The sequence below is a fragment of the Ooceraea biroi genome, chromosome 14, assembly GCF_003672135.1.
Source record: "Ooceraea biroi isolate clonal line C1 chromosome 14, Obir_v5.4, whole genome shotgun sequence".
Classification (NCBI taxonomy): domain Eukaryota; kingdom Metazoa; phylum Arthropoda; class Insecta; order Hymenoptera; family Formicidae; genus Ooceraea; species Ooceraea biroi.
In genome coordinates, this window is record NC_039519.1 from 1,960,222 (window position 1) to 1,979,114 (window position 18,893).

The 18,893-nt window shown below is 33.6% G+C and overlaps 2 protein-coding genes across 5 annotated transcripts; one reads left to right on the forward strand and one right to left on the reverse strand.

The window, feature by feature from the left end:
• The first annotated feature begins 581 nt into the window (after positions 1-581).
• LOC109611007 (carbonic anhydrase 3-like) lies at positions 582-3,105 on the forward strand. The gene is made up of 4 exons (XM_026975124.1): positions 582-932; positions 1,422-1,691; positions 1,940-2,196; positions 2,776-3,105. The coding sequence occupies exons 1-4, from the start codon at positions 875-877 to the stop codon at positions 3,067-3,069; spliced, it is 879 nt and encodes a 292-aa protein (XP_026830925.1). The 5' UTR covers positions 582-874; the 3' UTR covers positions 3,070-3,105.
• Positions 3,106-4,495: 1,390 nt separating this feature from the next.
• Positions 4,496-17,843, reverse strand: LOC105279993 (tetraspanin-11). Of its 4 annotated transcripts, none has more exons than XM_011340145.3 (9): positions 17,326-17,842; positions 15,685-15,767; positions 15,132-15,344; positions 14,835-15,020; positions 8,724-8,846; positions 8,181-8,234; positions 7,969-8,061; positions 7,783-7,866; positions 6,979-7,066 (listed from the first exon to the last, which is right to left on the reverse strand). In XM_011340145.3, exons 2-9 carry the CDS (start codon positions 15,730-15,732, stop codon positions 7,004-7,006), a joined length of 864 nt encoding a protein of 287 aa, XP_011338447.1. In that variant the 5' UTR covers positions 15,733-15,767; positions 17,326-17,842; the 3' UTR covers positions 6,979-7,003. The 4 variants fall into 4 exon arrangements, with proteins under 4 accessions (XP_011338443.2, XP_011338447.1, XP_011338445.1 ...); XM_011340143.3 differs by having other exon boundaries at positions 7,969-8,064; XM_011340141.3 differs by having other exon boundaries at positions 4,496-7,066; positions 7,969-8,064; positions 14,835-15,344; positions 17,326-17,843.
• Between the last annotated feature and the right edge of the window lie 1,050 nt (positions 17,844-18,893).

The following is an 18,893-nucleotide window of genomic DNA, read 5'->3' on the forward strand; positions in this document are numbered from 1 at the left end:
TTATATCGCTATTTTTTTAACGCAAAGGTAGGGGCTGTAACTTGCAGAATATGCTACTGGCATCACCCATAACATTTCTGCATACAGTTTGAATCGAAAACGATGAATCAGCTGGAAACGTTCCCTTGTAAGTAATGAAAACAGATATTTATAATTAATTTACTAGTCTATAAAACTGTAAATGTGTTTATTTTAATATATCCAACTAAAAAGGTTTGTGAGTCATTATTGACAATTAAGATACAAGATACAAGAGAAAGAGACAGAGAAAGAGAGAGAGAGAGGGAGGGGGAGAGAGAGATACAAGATACAAATCAAGTCAAGATACTGTACAAATTTCTAAGAATTTTAAGATAGTTACAAGAAGATATGTCCAATGCGACCCGGGCACGCCAAGTACTTCAATGTCGTCATGCAATAAGAGAGTATGCATGGGAAATATTTAGAGAAAGTACTCAAACTGAATTGTTTCTAGATATTTGGCTAGTTAACAATTGATTTTATATTTAGTTTTGATTTTTATAATAAATATTTTTTAAACTTTTTGTTGCGTATAAGTTGGAATTTTTTATATGCTTGGCGTAGTTTTTTCACCTTTGTAAGATTTTTTTAGTGGAATATATTTACAGTTATGAATTATGAGATCATCTTCGCATCGCTTTTGTAAACTGAAGTAAGTTTCATGAATTTGTAATTGTTATTTGACATTTCACGTCATTTTGTATTTTTATAAATGTTTTTATTAGAAATTATTACATGAGATGCTGGACAAATTCTCAAGTTCGTATACGCACAAATCTTTATCAGGCAAAAGTTTTGCTCGGATTTTAAAATAACCCTGAGGTTTTATAGCTTATATCATATTGTTATCAAAATGTTGGATCTCTCATTAGCGGAATGTATGGTTACGTGTAGCAGCGTGCTTCTCATAGGTATATATAGCATAAAGATTACACAATTATTAGATATTACTTAATATTGAAAGTTTTAAAATTTAACCAAAACGATTATTGGAAAATTTAAAAAACCTTAATATCTATAAGTTAAAAATAATTTTAATTACAGAAAGATGTATTGTTATAATTTAAAAAATGATAACCAGAAATTGATATAAGTTATATGAATTTTATGAAGTTATAAATTTATGATTTTGTATTATATTTATAGTCACACACACACATACACACGCGCGCGCGCGCGCGCACGCACACGCACACACACAGAGTATTATTAGATTATATATGTATAAATATATATACAACAATCTAATAATATATATTTATATACATATATTTATATTGATATTTATATTTATATTTATATTTATATTTATATTTATATTTATATTTATATATTTATATAATCTAGAATTTAGATTGTTTTATTTTATTACAATTTTCTTACATAATCTTTTTTTTCAGTTTTACTGTTAACCGAAATTTTGGATTGGACACAATTATTTGTATGGTTGGAAAACGACTATTATCCCCTCGCTTTCTCATTCGGATATGCCCATCAAAACGGACCTCACACTTGGAAAGACCTATATCCTGATAGTAGCGGTAGCTATCAATCACCCATCAATATTATTACTAGACTTGCCATAGTAGTGCAACCATCAGAATTGCTTCAGTGGAGCAATTTTAACAGCGGACCTTTATCGATGACCATCACAAATGACGGTCATGCAGGTATGTATATATTTCCCATAGGTAAGCAACTAAATTAAAATAGATTATGATAAATTTCTAATATTTTTTGCTACAGTTTCTATACAATAATTTATAGAACTAGATAAACTAAATTAAATATAGTCCTGTAATATTGTTTATTTTATATTATACATTACAATTTATAATACATGTAAAATTAAATGAAATAAAACTAAAAATTTATTATAATTATCTTCATATTTTTTATGTTTTGCGTTAATTTATAGTAATTCTTCGAGGGTTTTGGACTAGCACCATGTGGCCACAACTTCAAGGTGGACCTTTAACCGGTGCATACGATTTCTTTAATATTCTCTTTCACTGGGGTCCATCTAACGAGGAAGGCAGTGAACATACTTTAGACTATGTTCGTTATCCTATGGAGTTACAAGTGATTCATACGAAGCGTGGAATTAAATCACCTATGGATGCAATCACACTTGGAGCAAAGGATGGGATTGTAATCGTTTCTTTCTTCCTTCAAGTAAGATTGTTTCGTTACCGAATCATATTTTATATATTGGGTCAGTCAAAAAGTTTAGTCCGATTTTTGCATCAAATTTACTTATTTGTTGCATTCAGAAGCAAAATTATTTATCAATCAATTATTTAATCACAATCAGGACTTCCCTTTCCGGTGCTGGAGACTAGAGAGTCTCTAGGAGAGAGAGACGACACGTTAGTAATAAATAAGAAGTAATAAATAAGTTAGTATAAATAAGTTATCAGCATAAAAACTATATTTGCAATGTTTTAGTACGTTCTTAAAGTCCGATAAGTATAGCACAAATAAAAGAGGCCCAAGAATGGATCCTTGAGGTACACCTACTCTGACAGAGGTAGGCGACGATAGAGCTGAGATTAAAGGATCTTTTACCATCTGAGATCTCTCTCCAAGATGGGAAGAGATCCAAATCGAATCGAATGTTTTACTGACCCAATATGTAATAGCTATTTCCTATCAAGAAATTACATACATTCTAATACATCAACTGATCAAGATGTATTTCGTTTGTCAGATCTAATTTTTTGCAATCCCGTTTATTTAACAACAACGTTACAGATAAATCATGTAGATAATCCTTATCTGGATCACATTGTGAGCAATTTGTGGCGCATTACCTGTCCGGGTTCCAAGGTCTATATACCTCCTTTCCCATTAGAATGGATGTTTGCACCATTTGACCGAAATTATTACACATACAATGGTTCTTTTAGTCAACCTCCCTGCAGTGAAATTGTCACCTGGATTATTCAACAAGAACCGATTGCCATATCGTCGTCGCAAGTAAGATTGTTAACGTTATTACTTAAATTATTAGTACCGGTTTTTATTATCAATATATTAGGAGCGTGATTTAGTTTTGAGGGTTTGCAACAGATGGCTGTAGTGTCAGTTTGTTCCAATAGCTGTTTCCGATAACTGTTGTTTCTTACAGTGTTGACATTATCCATGACATTTAGTAGCATTATAGCAATAGATTCAATAACAGTCGTGTTTATATCATCGTAAAAATGCAACTTCCGAAAGAGCATTTTTGACATGCGTTGCTTTTGTTTTTTAATCAAAAGAAAACTGCGGCTGACGGTTATAGAATTTTTGTGGAAACTTATGGTGATTCTGCCCCATCAATTAAGACGTGTGAATACTGGTTTAGACGCTTTAAAAGTGGTGATACTGATGTGAAGGACAAAGAACGCTCGGGATAACCAAGAAAGCTTGAAAATGCAGATTTGCAAGCATTATTGGATGAAAATCCAACACAATCCACTTCAGAACTTGCCAGAGCATTAAATGTTGATCGTACAACAGTTACCAAACATTTACATGAAATGGGAAAAATTCAGAAAGAAGGGAAATGGGTTCGACATCAATTATCGGAAAGTGCCATTGCGAACCGGTTGAACATTTGCATTTCGTTGATTGCCAGGCAAAAAAAGAAGAGTCTTTTGTCTCGGATTGTTACTGGGGATGAAAAGTGGATCTATTTCGATAATCCCAAACGCAGAAAATCATGGGTGGATCCAGGCGAACCATCAACATCCACTCCGAGACGCAATATTCACGGTTCAAAAGTAATGCTCTGTATTTGGTGGGATAGTCTACTATGAGCTGTTAAATCCGCATGAGACTGTCACGGCTGATCGTTATCGACACCAATTGTACAAGTTGAAGCAAGCATTGGACCAAAAACGACCACCAATTGCGAGTAAACGACGGAAAGTGGTTCTTCTTCGTGACAAGGCTCGACCTCACGTTGTGTTATCAGTGAAACAAACATTATTAGAGCTTGAATGGGAAGTCTTACCGCACCCCGCGTATTCTCCGGACATTGCTCCATGTGATTATTATTTGTTCCGGTGGATGCAACACGCTTTAGAGGATACACACTTTCATAATTTCGAAGAAGTGCGAAAATTCGTCAACGAATGGATCAACTGAAAAGAAGAGTCATTTTATCGTCGTGGAATCCATCTGTTGCCAGAAAGATGGGAAAAAGTTATAGAAAACGAAGGAAAATATTTTGATTAAGGTATTCATTCATTATCATATTTAAATACATGCGTTTTTGAGCAAATAAAACCCTCAAAACTAAATCACACCCCTAATAAATCCATAATAAGTAAATATATAATTTTTTGGTTTTAGATGGAGCAATTTCGAAAAATCTGTTCAATGGATGGTCCGTTGCTTCTGAATTGTCGACCGGTTCAGCCGCTAAACGATCGTAATGTGTATTTTTACGAAGAAAGTGTGGATAATAATTAACTCATATATATTTCATCAAAATATTTATATGATTGATTCATCAAAACTCTTATTTTATATATCAGGTAATTTTCTGTCTTTGATATCGATTTTCTACTTACGATTTTCAAAATTATTATTAAGAATATTCGTAATATAATGCATAAACTGCTTCTGTAAATCGCATAAGTCTAACTTTGAGACATTACTAGATTTCGATAGGATATAAATGTAAAATTTAATATACTTCTCACAACTAATGAGAATGTAAAATAAAATGTAACGAAATGTAACGATTTTATACAGAGGACATCTTTATTATCTCATTAAGGTGCTTACTATAAACACGTAGAACATTTCCGGCCAATTGTATTGAGAAAATAAAAATATATTAAAATTTATGTTAATTATTATACAATAAATTCCTTTGGCACAAGTTATCATAATATATTCTTCAAAAATTAGTGTTGTAGAGGAAAGCGTTTTCTTGATTAGAGAATATATATATATATATGACGCATTTTTTACACTGATCTATATATGCCTGTATCACAAATATATAAATTAAATGGATGAATATCTACAAGAATCTAATATATATTTATTTATTATTATGACATTCCGTGGCTCTGATCAATATATGTCGATCATTAATCTTTTCCTCAAATCGAAAAATGTAGAATTAAATTAATAAATATCTTCAGTAATAACATTAATATTGACTATTAGACTAATTAATTAAACACGTATAAATAAAAATTTAGTGCGTTATTAAATGAAGACAATGAGATTTTTTATCTTTTTATCTGAAAGCTGTTTAATAAAACTAAGAAATTGAAAACGTCATTATACACGGTGTTTCACATAAGGGTAAAAACCTTTCGTCCACAGGTAGATCTCGTCAAATTGATATAAAAAGTCCTGTACAACTTTGCAAACAACCTCGTAAAATTTCGTGTTATTATTAAAAGAAGATTAGCGAATCAGTACATGCTTTAGTGGGCTCGTCGGTAGGAGGGTCTCACGCTCGTTGTTTTACGGTTCACAAGGGAACATCGCGAAGTGGAAAATTCTGATTTTGATGAAACTTTATACACATGTAGAGCGAGTTAATAGATGAATTTAGAAATTATCCGTTGCGGCCCAAAAACGGTTTTCATGGTAAAACTACTTCTATTTAACCATATTAATAAATTTTTTTTAAACATAATTTGGAAAATTTTTGAAAAAATTATATTTAAAAAATTTTTATTAAGGTGGTTAAATAGAAGTAGTTTTACCATGAAACTTTTGTATAAAATATTTTTCGATATTTCGAATAATTTCCGAGATATATCGAGAAAAAGCAAAAAGCCAGCTTACGTTTGAAGGGTGGTTTCACCCCTTAAAACCGTTTTTGGGCCGCAACGAATAATTTCTAAATTCATCTATTAACTCGCCTTATATGTGTATAAAGGTGCATCAAAATCAGAATTTTCCACTTTGCGATGTTCCCTTGTCAGTGGGGCGCGATGGCACCAGTGAAGCCAGAAAGCGTGCTTTGTAGCATGCAGTGTGGATGGAGTGAGAATGGTCTCGCGAATCGTCGCACGCGTTCTGACATGACTGATGTGAGTGGAGAGGATAAAGGCCTCAACCGCCTTTTTAAGGACTTTTTAATTCATTTTGACGAGATCTACCTACTTGTGAGCGAAAAGTTTTTACCCTTATGTAAAACACCCTGTATAATTCTTCTTAATTCTCCTATTTCTCAATGAATAAAAAAAAATCAACAAATTAATATAATCTATTAACAAAATATATCGATTAGATCGAGTCTTCTACACACTTACACAACTTCATTCATTAAGTCGTTAAAAATAAGACTTTTTAAAACTTTCTGTACTCAAATTTTATACAAAAAATTATTTTATATCTCAAATCAGGTCAATTTTTCAGATGGAGAAAAGAAGAATTCGAAAGACTCACATACGCGTTGCATATATCTTATCATTCAATGACACCTGGCATATATGTATATTTAGAAAGTAATAAAACGCCGCGAAAATAACATCGCATTATCAATCTTCACCGAATGGTTGCAAGATCAGTAATACCATCGTAATATCATGATTTGCTAATATGCAAATGGAACTCGTCAAAGATCCATTTATGATTGTATATACACATATATACTGTATCGGATCATATTGGTCAATAATTATTGCTGACTCGCAGCAAAACGCACGCAAGGATAGGAAAAATCTACAATCTACAGCGTAGCACTTTTTTCATCTCGAAGTTTTCAATGATCTAATAGTTCACAAGATAGAACGAGGATTCTTCGATTACTTTCTTTCCACGAATTTTTCTAGTTGTAGTTTTGCGATTCTCGTCTAGATCTTGATTACTTGCAACACTGGAACGGATCTTGGAACTTTTTTTCAAAAATAATCATACACGAAAATACAAAACGAAAGTATTTGTTTTCATAAAGTTGTCAATGCGTAGAATAATCGCGCCATGACATTCTCTTCATTTCGTTTAGACTACGCACCATGGATCATTCTTCCTGCATGTCTCTTATTGTTCGACAGAGGAAGGCGGACGTTATTATTCCAAATGTCTGAAACACAAATACATTTGATTACTTATCTTAGTAATTATGCAGAAAAGGCTATACAGCTCCGATTTTTTTATTTTGACACGTGTGGTGGTCGTGTCTACTTTCTGAGATACATCATAATATATCAGAAATAATAATAAAGGTAATTATACAGATTAGGAGAGCTAGGTCAGTTCCGATTACTTTGACTTTGATATACATTATAGAGGATATCTTCCTGAGTAACTCCTAGAAGGTTTCAGCCGTCGCTCGTTGTTTATTAAGCAATTATTAACAAAAAACATTTAATGACTTTGCATGCATTTTCAACTGTCCACACAAAAGGAAAACTTATGTTAGGTTAGATTTTTGCGGAGAGAGGGTGGCTCTGCACTTCCTCTCACACTTCTACTGTTGATATGTATCAAGCGACGCTTCGTACAAAACAAAAGCTATTTAAGAAAAATCATTTTTGTGAACCTATTACTCGAAGAAATTTAAAAAATTCTTTCAAATAAAGAGCATCTTTGGTTACTACATTGCATATTCGGTTACTATTCTACAAATTCATTGAGCAACCTTTAATATTTTATTACGAGAACCAAACACAGTCCTCATAAGAAATCAAATAACCTTTGAAAATTATACATTATCTTGAAATAAAGTCATCTTCGACCAAGAAAATTTGTTCCATACTATTCCAATATAGCAGACAATAATTTATATAAATAAATTACCTGTATTCCTGCCATTGCCATGCCGAGAAACACTAACGTGAAACTTTCACACTGTAACCAGTTCGTAACTTTTCTAAGACAACCCTAAAAATATAGCATTATTTAAAAACATTATTTAAAAATTAGTGATATAGCAAAAAGAAAGTATGATTTATAACGCATATTTTATAATACAATAAAGCATACTTCTTTGTGTCTGTATCCCTCATGACCCTCTTCATCTTCAATTTGACACGCAGCTTCATCTTTCGGTTGTGGATATAACCATGGTTTCTCGTTCTGCTAGCGACAAAAGATTACTCACATACAGTTCATACACCCCTCCCCTCCTCTCTAGAGAAAGAGAGAGAGATTTATCTCTATTTCATAGAGATAGAAATTACCAATATTTTACTTACATTTTTGTGAAATACTCTGGAAACGACGCTCATCGGACTATCTGTATTTTTATTCTGTAAGATAACACCTTTTGCTTTTACTAATAAATATTTTGAATCATAAATAAATAAAATATTTCAAGTATATGATAATATGCATAATCTGGATTGCTGTAAATTCAAAGATTAAGATTACTTTAAAAACAATGAAAGTATTGGGTTACGAATCCATAATTTGTACATTAAGTATATGGTGCAGATAAAATGACCGTTTTTCAATTTTGAGAATTTAAACTTTTATTTAACTTTATATACACCTTGTCAATCGAAATAGGCTTCATCCAGTTCAATCTAAATAGATTCATCCACTTGTTTCTTATTCATAATAATTATTATCATTCTTTTCAACACCATTAAATTTTTCATCTTATCATCAGAGAAGCATTATGCCGCGGCGAGTACGTATGACAAAAATATTTTATTAATATTCAAGTAACATGAAATGAAGACTGGAATATGAATATTATCATGAATGTTGAATTATATGGATTAGAGTATACGAACCTCGATATTTTTCAGAACACAACACGTGAGAGGAACCTGCCTCCTGCTCCCCGATATTTGCCCATCCCTCCACCAAGCCGTGCCATTATAATCGTCGTCACTATATATTCCGCAGCAATTAAACTGTAATGAAATCATCCTGTGCTCTTCCAATTATAGCATAATGCCTTGACGGGTGAACGATTTATGATCGTTTATCGGTCAAACTATCACATGCAATTTCATGCATAAAACATAACCGGCATGTTTCAGCGTGTGCTGCAAAAAGAAATGTGATGGGACATTTGTAATAGGTACAAGTACTATGAAAGCCAAATATTTCACAATATTATTTCGCTATGCACTATGCCGTGAGTATAGAAACGATTATTATATACATTTTTAATGAAAATAAGATAATTGTTTAGAATAAGATTTTTCCTTTTTCGCATTTTGACATTTTTTGCGGCTCTTTTGGTAAAAATCTTCGTTGTGACTCTAACAGTGATAATGAATCGATGGAGCTCGAAAAATATATAACCTCCATATTTTTTTAACTATTTTTTTCCAATATGGCTTTCCGGGTCTTCCGACGTTATATGTACAAAATAACCGCAAAGTAGTTTTTAAATGAGAGCTATTTTAAGGGCGGTATTCATAGTCGTGACTTATATCTGAACTTAAGGCTAACTTGATGAAGTTTCACTTATTAACGAAGTTTTACTTATTTTTGTCATCTATTCATAGTCCTGACATAAGTCATACTTGATGAAGAAGTTTTTCATCCGAGTTAGACTTATTCAATCAAGTCTAACTTGGCCAAGTGTATGCTGAAGCATATTTTAAAGCTAATTTATTTGGAGATCGGGTATTTTCGGAAAATTTCTAGTCCATCAACCAATAGTAGCTTCGGATTTTTTAATCCCAATTGCGTATACGTTCATTACACAGGCACACAAAATAAAAAAAGTGGTCGATCCCAGAAGCCAAACTATCCTATCCATATGTATTTTGGGTTGCTGAACACGAATCCGAGGTTAGTTTTCGTCCATTGGATCTTGTTCTTTTCGAACCTGAAAAAACATTTCCGTTCATTTCTTTCTATGATTGTTGTCACTCTCAATCAGCAACTCAAAACATAAGAATATAGCTTTTTCCTCGTTACCGTACTCATATCTATCTTTTGCATAGCAAAAAATGCAATTTTAGCGACTTTTTGGCGGTTTTTTCAGGTTCGAAAAAAACAAGATATGTGTACGCAACTTTTTATTTCGAGCTGTAAGTTAAGAGATAACCTCCAAAAACAAAATGGTCGGTTCTGGCGTCTTTCCTCTAATATGTAACAATTACGGACGATGGTTAAAACCTTCTGTGGCTTACTCACGAGAATAATCTTTGTAATATATGTCGAAGTCAAGTTCTTGTTTTGCGTAGAAAGTTGAAAATTCATGCAAAAATCATTAAAACTCTTTTGTTAATAACTTTTTAAATAAACAATGACCGCCGACTAAAACCTTCTAAAGGTCACTCAAGTATTTTGAAAAAAACACTTATTTGTATTAATAAATATATTTCTATGTATTAAAATATTTATTCGTATAAAAATATCTGCTTAATATTATTATGTCCTTTATTTTTTAATATCAAAGGCTAGTATTCATAGTCCGTTCTTATTTCCAGACGATCTGAAGTAATGTCTTAAGATGCTAATACGACTGTGTGATTGGTTTCAAATATCTTATGATTGTACTTAAGATGGTTTTAAATCAGAATCAACAATGAATATCGGCCAAAGAGTAATAATAAAGTAATAGATTTTCTGGTTTGCATAAATACCCATTGTAGTTGGCGCAATTTGTTCATATCATTAGTTTTGTAGAGTCCTTTTTTGAAAGAACTTCAGGCGTGTATACTTGGCGCTTTTTTGTACCTTTTTTAAAAAAGGTAATTTTGTTGTGATTTCACACATTTTGTAGTGTGAAGTATGTTATTCTTTTTTATAATATATGAGGAGATGAAAGCCATAGTCCTGTCAGTCAAGGTTTTTAAAAGTATTAACTTACATGTTTATAAAATATAAAATTATATTAAGTATATTTATGCACAGAAGTTAATATATGCAAGAAAAAAGAGTTTACCCCCGTCGTTTTTTATTTCGTTTAATAAATAAATATAAATATACATTCTGCAAAAAAAGTATCAGGAATTAGTTAATAAAAGACAAATTACTTGTTTATTCATCAATATTGATTTTGTCACTTTCAAAATAGGCCCCATCGGATGCAATACACATGTGCCAACGCTTAAGTCCTCAAAATACTTTTCAAACGCTGAAGCTGGTATTGCTTTGAGCTCCTCGTCGTCGTCGTTGTCGTCGTCGTCGACGTGGTCCTCTCACTCACGCCCTCTCGGTCTCTCATTCCACTGGCTCTCTCGCTCTCTCATTCACTTGCTCTCTCGCTCTCTCATTCACTTGCTCTCTTGCCCTCTCGTTCTCTCATTCACTCGCTCTCTTGCCCTCTCGCTCTCTCACTCTCTATCGTCATCGACGTGGTGCAACGTCGTCGTCGTCGTCGACGTGGTACAATGACGTCGTTGTCGTTGTCGTCGTCGTCGACGTGGTGCAACATCGTCGTCGACGTAGTGCAACGTCGTCACCGTCGTCGACGTCGACGTGGTATAACGTCGTTGTCGACGTGGTGCAACGTCGTCATTGTCGTCGTCGGCGTGGTGCAACGTCGTCGTCGTCGACGTGGTGCAACGTCGTCGTTGTCGTTGTCGTCGACGTGGTGCAACGTCGTCGTCGTCGTCGTTGACGACATGGTCCTCTCATTCACGCCCTCTCGCTCTCTCATTCACTCGCTCTCTCGCCCTCTCACTCACTCGCTCTCTTATTCACTGGCTCTTTCGCTCTCTCATTCACTCGCTCTCTCGCTCTTCCGCTCTCTCATTCACTCTCTTTCTTTCGCCCTCTCACTCACTCGCCCTCTCGCTCTCTCACTCACTCGCCCTCTCGCTCTCTCATTCACTCGCTCTCTCGCTCTCTCACTCACTCGTTCTCTCGCAAATATATCTTTTCTCACTCCAACTTCTTGCACTACATCGCGTCGTACACTTGTCGTACACCGACCGGCGGAGATGCTGTCCGTATATCCGTGTGACTTATGCATGACGGTCGGGTCGATAAGTTAGAGTTTTCTAATGTAGAGCCTCTACATATGATCGTTATGTGTGAGTCACACGGATATACCAACAGCATCTCCGCCGGTCGGTATATGTACATGCTATCTGGCGCACGCGAGGAAACGGAGCTGCTGCCATCTCGTTGAAAAGATCGAACTGTACAAACGACGTTGATGACGTTTCTTAAGTGAAATTTGCCAATTTCAGATTTTGCCTCGCCATATCTCCGCTCGTAAGGCACGTAGAAGAAAAATGAAAACACTTATTAAATAATTCGACCCCAAGCTATCCACTGAGCCTACTCTAAACTTGATCCGTTCAGCGATAATTGAGATCTAATAATCTGAGTGTCTGCGAAAGCGTCGCTTCGCGTAAAAGTGTCACGGTGCGGTCTCGCTGCGCGTATATGTATAGGCGAGACCAGGGATAAAAGTAACACGGAACAAATGTAACAAACGCGATTACTAAAAAAAAAACATTCATGTACGAATCTATCCACGGTTATACAACGTCTTTTAAACATCCTTCTCACCTCAATAGCGCTCGTAGCTCTTTCATGAGAGGTTCTGTGTCTGTGTTGCATCGATGCCACAAACACACGGTCAAAGTATTTTGTGTTTTCTTAATTTCTTAATATTGCATTGGAAATTTAGTTTATCCCTTTATTTATTGTTTATTATAAATGAGTCGCTATTCCTTTAAATAGTTTGATGCATATTTTGAGGTTAGTTTATTTTATAACATTAAATATTTGATCAATTGTGTCAAAAATCTAAGTCGGGACAAAAGTAACAGACTGTTACTTATGTCCCGAAAACAATAATTGTTATTGGTGTTGATTTCTATTCATTTATATATATTTCTCTTACAAAAACGTTCTTATTATTATTTTAGAATGCCGAATATACGAAAAAGAAAAACAGATAGAGGCTTAGCACTAACAATAAATTCAGTTATGTTTGCCATAATTGTCTTTCTGACAATGAGTGACTTTTTTCAATTTTGTAACAGATATCGAAGTATTTCATACCTTTTTTATTTTTTGTTATCTTTTTTTGTTTACCTATATGAATATCAATTCCAGAAATTTATGATTTTTCACTTTTTTAGTTAATTTTCTTCAGGTATAAATAATTGCATAACCTTAATTTATAAGAATAGTTTATGTTGTGTTATAAAAGAGAAGTTCCTTGTGATATTAAACATTTTTGTTTATTATATGTTTGTACAATTTCGTTTATTTTATGATTGAATAATTTTATGTTCGTATAATTTTGTTTTTATAATTTTATGTTTCATTATTTATGTTTAAAATAATTAAACATGTCCAGAATTATTTGAACAAAGTTTATAAGGAATAAAACGTTTCACTACATTGATTATATGTTTGTTTTAATTTTATTTTATCTTGTTAAAATCAATCTTCAGCCCTGTTACAACCAGCCCTAGGGGTAGGGACAATCGTAACAAATCTCGATTTTTATAAAATTCGATTTTTCCACGTAATTGTATAATGTGCATAAGTTTTATCCATACCAAATAATAAGTAAAGAATGCATTAATCTTATGAGATAGAAAAGTTTATAAATAAACAAGTAAATCGAAGATATCAACACAAATAAGTAAAATGTTACGTTTGTCCCTGGTCTCCCCTACTTGGCGCGAGACACTACCGCGTCTCTTGATAGTATATGTATATAAAAGTATTTATGTAATAATATACAAAACACATATGTAATAACAAAAATATAAATTTATGACAAATAGCATGTATTCTATAAAGGATCGAAATTAAGTTATGTTAATCGCAGAGTGGTATACGTATCGTATAGAGTATGTCGATTTACGGCAAACTCTCAAATTTAAATTCTAAATCTTTGAAATTGTACTGTAAAAAAAGTAATAAAGATAAAAATTAAAATAAAATATTTTAGAAAGCAACAAGCATGTAGAAGAACTTGATATTATAAAGAAAGATAACTACCGTTGTTTAAACTATGTAATTTATCAAAGAACTTATAGAAAACTTGTAGGAAAAAAACTTTCGAACCTCAAGAACTCGATATAAGCTCATTTAGCATATAAACAAACAAGAAATAAATAAACTATGAGTTCTTAATACGTTACCTAATTAAATAGATCATGATATTAGTTTTGATAAAGTGTAACATTTATTTTCTGAGAAATAAGGGTATGTCTCTTTAAAAGGTTTATGTCAGTTTCGGCGCTTTTCCTCTACACATTATTATTATTATTATTTGCGTGGAGCGGGTAATGCAGGTGGAGGAACGAAGCCCCCCCTCCGTCGAAAAAAATATAAACAAACTCCAGAAGAATTACCTCGCCCGCGGGGGACTTCGATTGGCGTAGAATGTCGAAGACACGGACTTCGTCGAACCCATGCGGAATCATTTACTAATCATTAAACACTTTTTGTTAATAACTTTTTAATAAACAATAATCGCCGACTAAAACCTTCTGAAGGTTACTCAGGATGATAATATATCTCTATAATATATGTCAAGGTCAAGATCATCGGCGTTGTATTTCTAAAAGTAAATAATTACCGATCCAGAAAATCATGTTGAAAACAACTAGTTAAAAAAATATGTAGGTTACATATTTTTCGGGCTCCCCCGATTGATTGTCACTGTTAGAGTCACAATGAAGAGTTTTATCAAAAGAGCCGCAAAGAAACCAAAATTCGAAAAAGATCCTATTCTAAACAATTACCGAAAATAAACTTAGCTCAAACTTGAAGTCTTAATCACAAGAAAATAATAATCAAAAAACTTGTTGATCGTTGAAAAACGAATTGATTAAACGAGATTACGTTAAAATATCACAAGAAAATATCACAAGATATTAAGAAAACTGAAAGAATTTCTTAAAAGGTGCTATTCGGGATGGACGAACAGTAAACGAGTCAAGTTTTTGTCAATGTGACACCTTGTACTGCGCAAAGTCCAGGCTATGGCTGAAGGAGATGTCACTAGTCGGATCGTGACCGTAATCCACCGCTAGTTTATTGGTAAGTCTTTTCTCCAAGTCTGACAAGATCTGGAAAGTCATCAATCCGCCTATCGCCGCCGTCACCAGTTCCGTAACGATCAGCGCGACCAACATGCTCATGTACTGAGGGAAAAAGAGCGACAACAGAACGACGACAGAAACATCATTGACCTTGACCCGACGCCTATAATGGTACGCACTTACGGGTGACAATAAAAGTGCCGTTTTACTCACGGTGGCGAGGATGCATTGATTTCCGCGTAACGCAGCGCGGCAGCCGAAGAAGCTCACCATGATTACGATGAAACCGAGCCCGAGCAGACTATAAGCTATCAGATTAATGGTCTCATGTGGTTTGACGTCAGGTACGAAAAGATTGAGGATGTGTCCCTTGCTGGGCTCCAGAAGTAGCCAAACACCTATCACAAGTACCGTGCAGCCGGCCAACTATCAAGAAAAAAAACCGCACAATATTCTTACACTGAGTGTTCCGCAATCGCAATGTTCACAGCAAAGTAATTCTGCATTTCCAACAGAAAGCCGTTTCTTTAACCATATTGCATAAAGGTCAACGGAGCTTTAAATGATCCTCTCGCTTTTTTTGGTAATAGAATCTAAACAGACCGGTCTAACAATGCAAAAGAAACGTACGTTAAGATAAGAGATAAAATCACTGTAAAGTACAGAATTACGCCAGAATTATTAATAGCCTAAAATGGTGTGACTGGTTGCGGCACGCGCCGTTGTCATCGGTTTAATTTATAATCTTGTAATGTGCATTATTTACCCATATTAATAAATTGAACGTGAATAACACGATTTTCAAGTACTTCATTTCTGTAATTCTTGATCCTCCAATTAGTCATCAATCTGTAAGTACAACGGTCACCAATTGTAAGGTCAAATGAGTAATGATGTATCAATATCTATACTTATCGTAGAAATATTAAATACTAAAGCCAGCGGCACACGGTACGATTTTTCGTACAAGATCGCATGCGAGACATTATACTAGCACCCATATTGGCAATGCAACTTCAAATATTGCGTGCTACGAGCTGCTGTACGTGCTAGCATACTAGTTTTTGATAATAGATTCGGTGCTATTTTTCATACGAGATTTGTTACTAGCTGCAGACGATACGACGATACTACGTTTACGACAAACACATAAAAAATAAAAATAATAAGATAAATATAAAAGCAAAAGTTATATGTATATATGTATAAGTAATTATGTATTTTTTTATAATTATGATATGATATTAATTGAATATATATATGTATAATTAGTTAAAGGTGATAAATTTCCTAACCTTTATTTTGTTTTTATTTCCTAACCTTTAAACTTAACTTAAAAATGTTATTATAATTCTTCAATATAAATAAAAACAGTGATTTCAATTACATTTTAATTGTAAACAACTGAATATATATTATTTTATTAAGCCTTATAAAAATTGGTGAAAGAACTTAATACACACAAACAAGTGTATGTGTGTATGGATGTATTTGTGTGTGTGTGTGCGTGTGTTTGCGCGCGCGCGCAAAACTTCTTTTTCTTTAATTTGTGTACAATATATAATATTTGTAGGTAATATTGGCTATTATCTAGAGGATTTTTAGAGTTTTGCAGAATTACGTTGAAATCTCTAGAAATCTTATAACTAAAATATTAATCCAACACATAAGATAATTTGTATGTATGAAGCTAAAACTAGTAGCAGTCTTATGATTGGAACACGCAGAGCACGTCGTTAAACAGCACGTAACGAATCGAGTAACAAAACCGTAAGAAAACTCGTACTGTGTGCCGCAGGCTTAACTGTCTACTTTTGTTTTATACAAGATAACTTTTGATTTACATCCGTATTACAATTTTTATCATTCCACGTATTAACACATTAACACATATTATATTAGATCAATGCATAAATTCTTGCCGATGGGTCGATGAATGGATCACTTCAAAAGATGACTCCTTCTTTCGACGCGTATTTGCATATTGCCAGAAAGATGGGAAAAAGTAAAAAATAAAACGGATGGAAAATACTTTAATGCTGTATCGATTGTTTTATTTCAATAAAAAGAAGTTGCAAACTCGGCAAAAACAAAACTTATGCACCGACCAAATATATTATTAACATAATAACACAAAACAGATTCGCAAATAGTTGATGCAATTGAAGTTGCATTAGAACATCAAAAGAATTTACACGAACTGTTTTCCAGATTTACGTCTAAAAAACATTTTTAAGAAATATTCAAGAATATTCCTATAATACAAATTCGAAACATCTTTCCAGAAATTATCTTAAAAAATGTATAAAATATGTATACCTATAAATATATTTACCAACAAGAATTTTACGATAGCAACATTGCATACAGCTTGCAGATATTATTTGTCAATAATAAATTAACTTACTATATTTGATAATACGTTCCTTATTTGCTCTTGATATCCTATGGGACACTCCTATCATACTAATTACCACAGATTCGCATAATTATCACGCTTATAATCAAAAATGCACATCCCTCACAGATCACTTTTGTCTCGATTCACGTTTCCGAGTCAGTTCACAGGTAGTTGACGATTCCCGGGCGGCACGTCATTGCTCTCCGACCATCCCAATGCCCTGATTTTGCGCGACGCTTGGGATCGTGCGGGCGTCGCGACGCAGCGTCCGAACAGGTGAAACGAGCAAAAACAGGGACAGGGAGAACAGACCTGCCTGTTACGCGTCGATGCCGGAAGATCGATGGGACGAGTCACGAGTCTCGCGGTTCACGGCGAATTCTTGCGCGTTAATTCGAATAAAAAACTCATAGGAAGTGAGTGCGGGTAAATCACCATCAGGCAGCCCGAGAGTCATCTGCTCGGTTTGTCTAGCTTCGGGAGACCTGCTCTGACTTCCCGTTTCTCGCATCCGCCTCGGTACAAATGCGTCTGCGTGCTTCCCGCCGCCGTGGCGCCGACGCTCTATCGTCGATCCCCGCCCGTTACCCAGGACGATCCCGCCGACGAATTCAGGTCTCACTGTTCTCGTTTCCTGTCCCAGGGCGGGCGTGAGTGAGCTATTTATCGTGATGTAACCCGAAGTATAATAATCCACCCCCATTCTAGTTTTTTAACCATTGCAGTCGATTTTTCCGAAGCCGCGTACAGCCGACTAGCAGAACGAATTGTGCAATTAAAATTTGCAAGATGAATGATCAATATATATATATATATATATATATATATATATTTATATATATATTTATTTATTTATTTAGTTATTTATTGTTTGTTTTGTTTCAATGAATGATTTAGGTAAATATATAAGTTCTTGAAAAAAGAAGAAATAGACAAGTTTATCTCAACGATAAATATGCGAGATTATTAACAAAAAAACACTACATGAACTAACTTCTAAACTATACACATGAAATGTTTGTTCTTGAATATTCTCTTATCCTGGATTTTCATTAACAATTTGTTTCTAACAGAATATATGTATCTTATTAATAGTAATACATCGCAAAATTATAAAATTTCATATAATAAAATGTACAATTTAAGTGCAAATTTTTCGAATGAAATTTATTTATATTTATTTTAAAAAATTTCGAATGAAGTTTTTGTACATATAAAATCAAATTAAAACGGTCTGTTCAAAGCAATGAGCTTATAAAGTATTGTATTTCAATACGAATTACTTGCGAAGAAAATGTTGCTAAATGAGAGTTTCACATAATTACAAATTTATAATTCCACAAATATAGAACTTATTAATATACTTTGCACGTTTGTATCGCTACAAAGCATTCACGTAAAATAGATGTGAAAGATTTTCTATGAGATTAAATGAAGTACACAAAACTAAAATTGATTGAACTGCATAGAAATAGCCATTGTTGAAACTTAAAGTAATGTTAAGAACTCCGCAGCAGTGCTTTCACTTTTTACATTAAAGGATTACAATGTTGTAAAATAAAAAGTTTCATTAA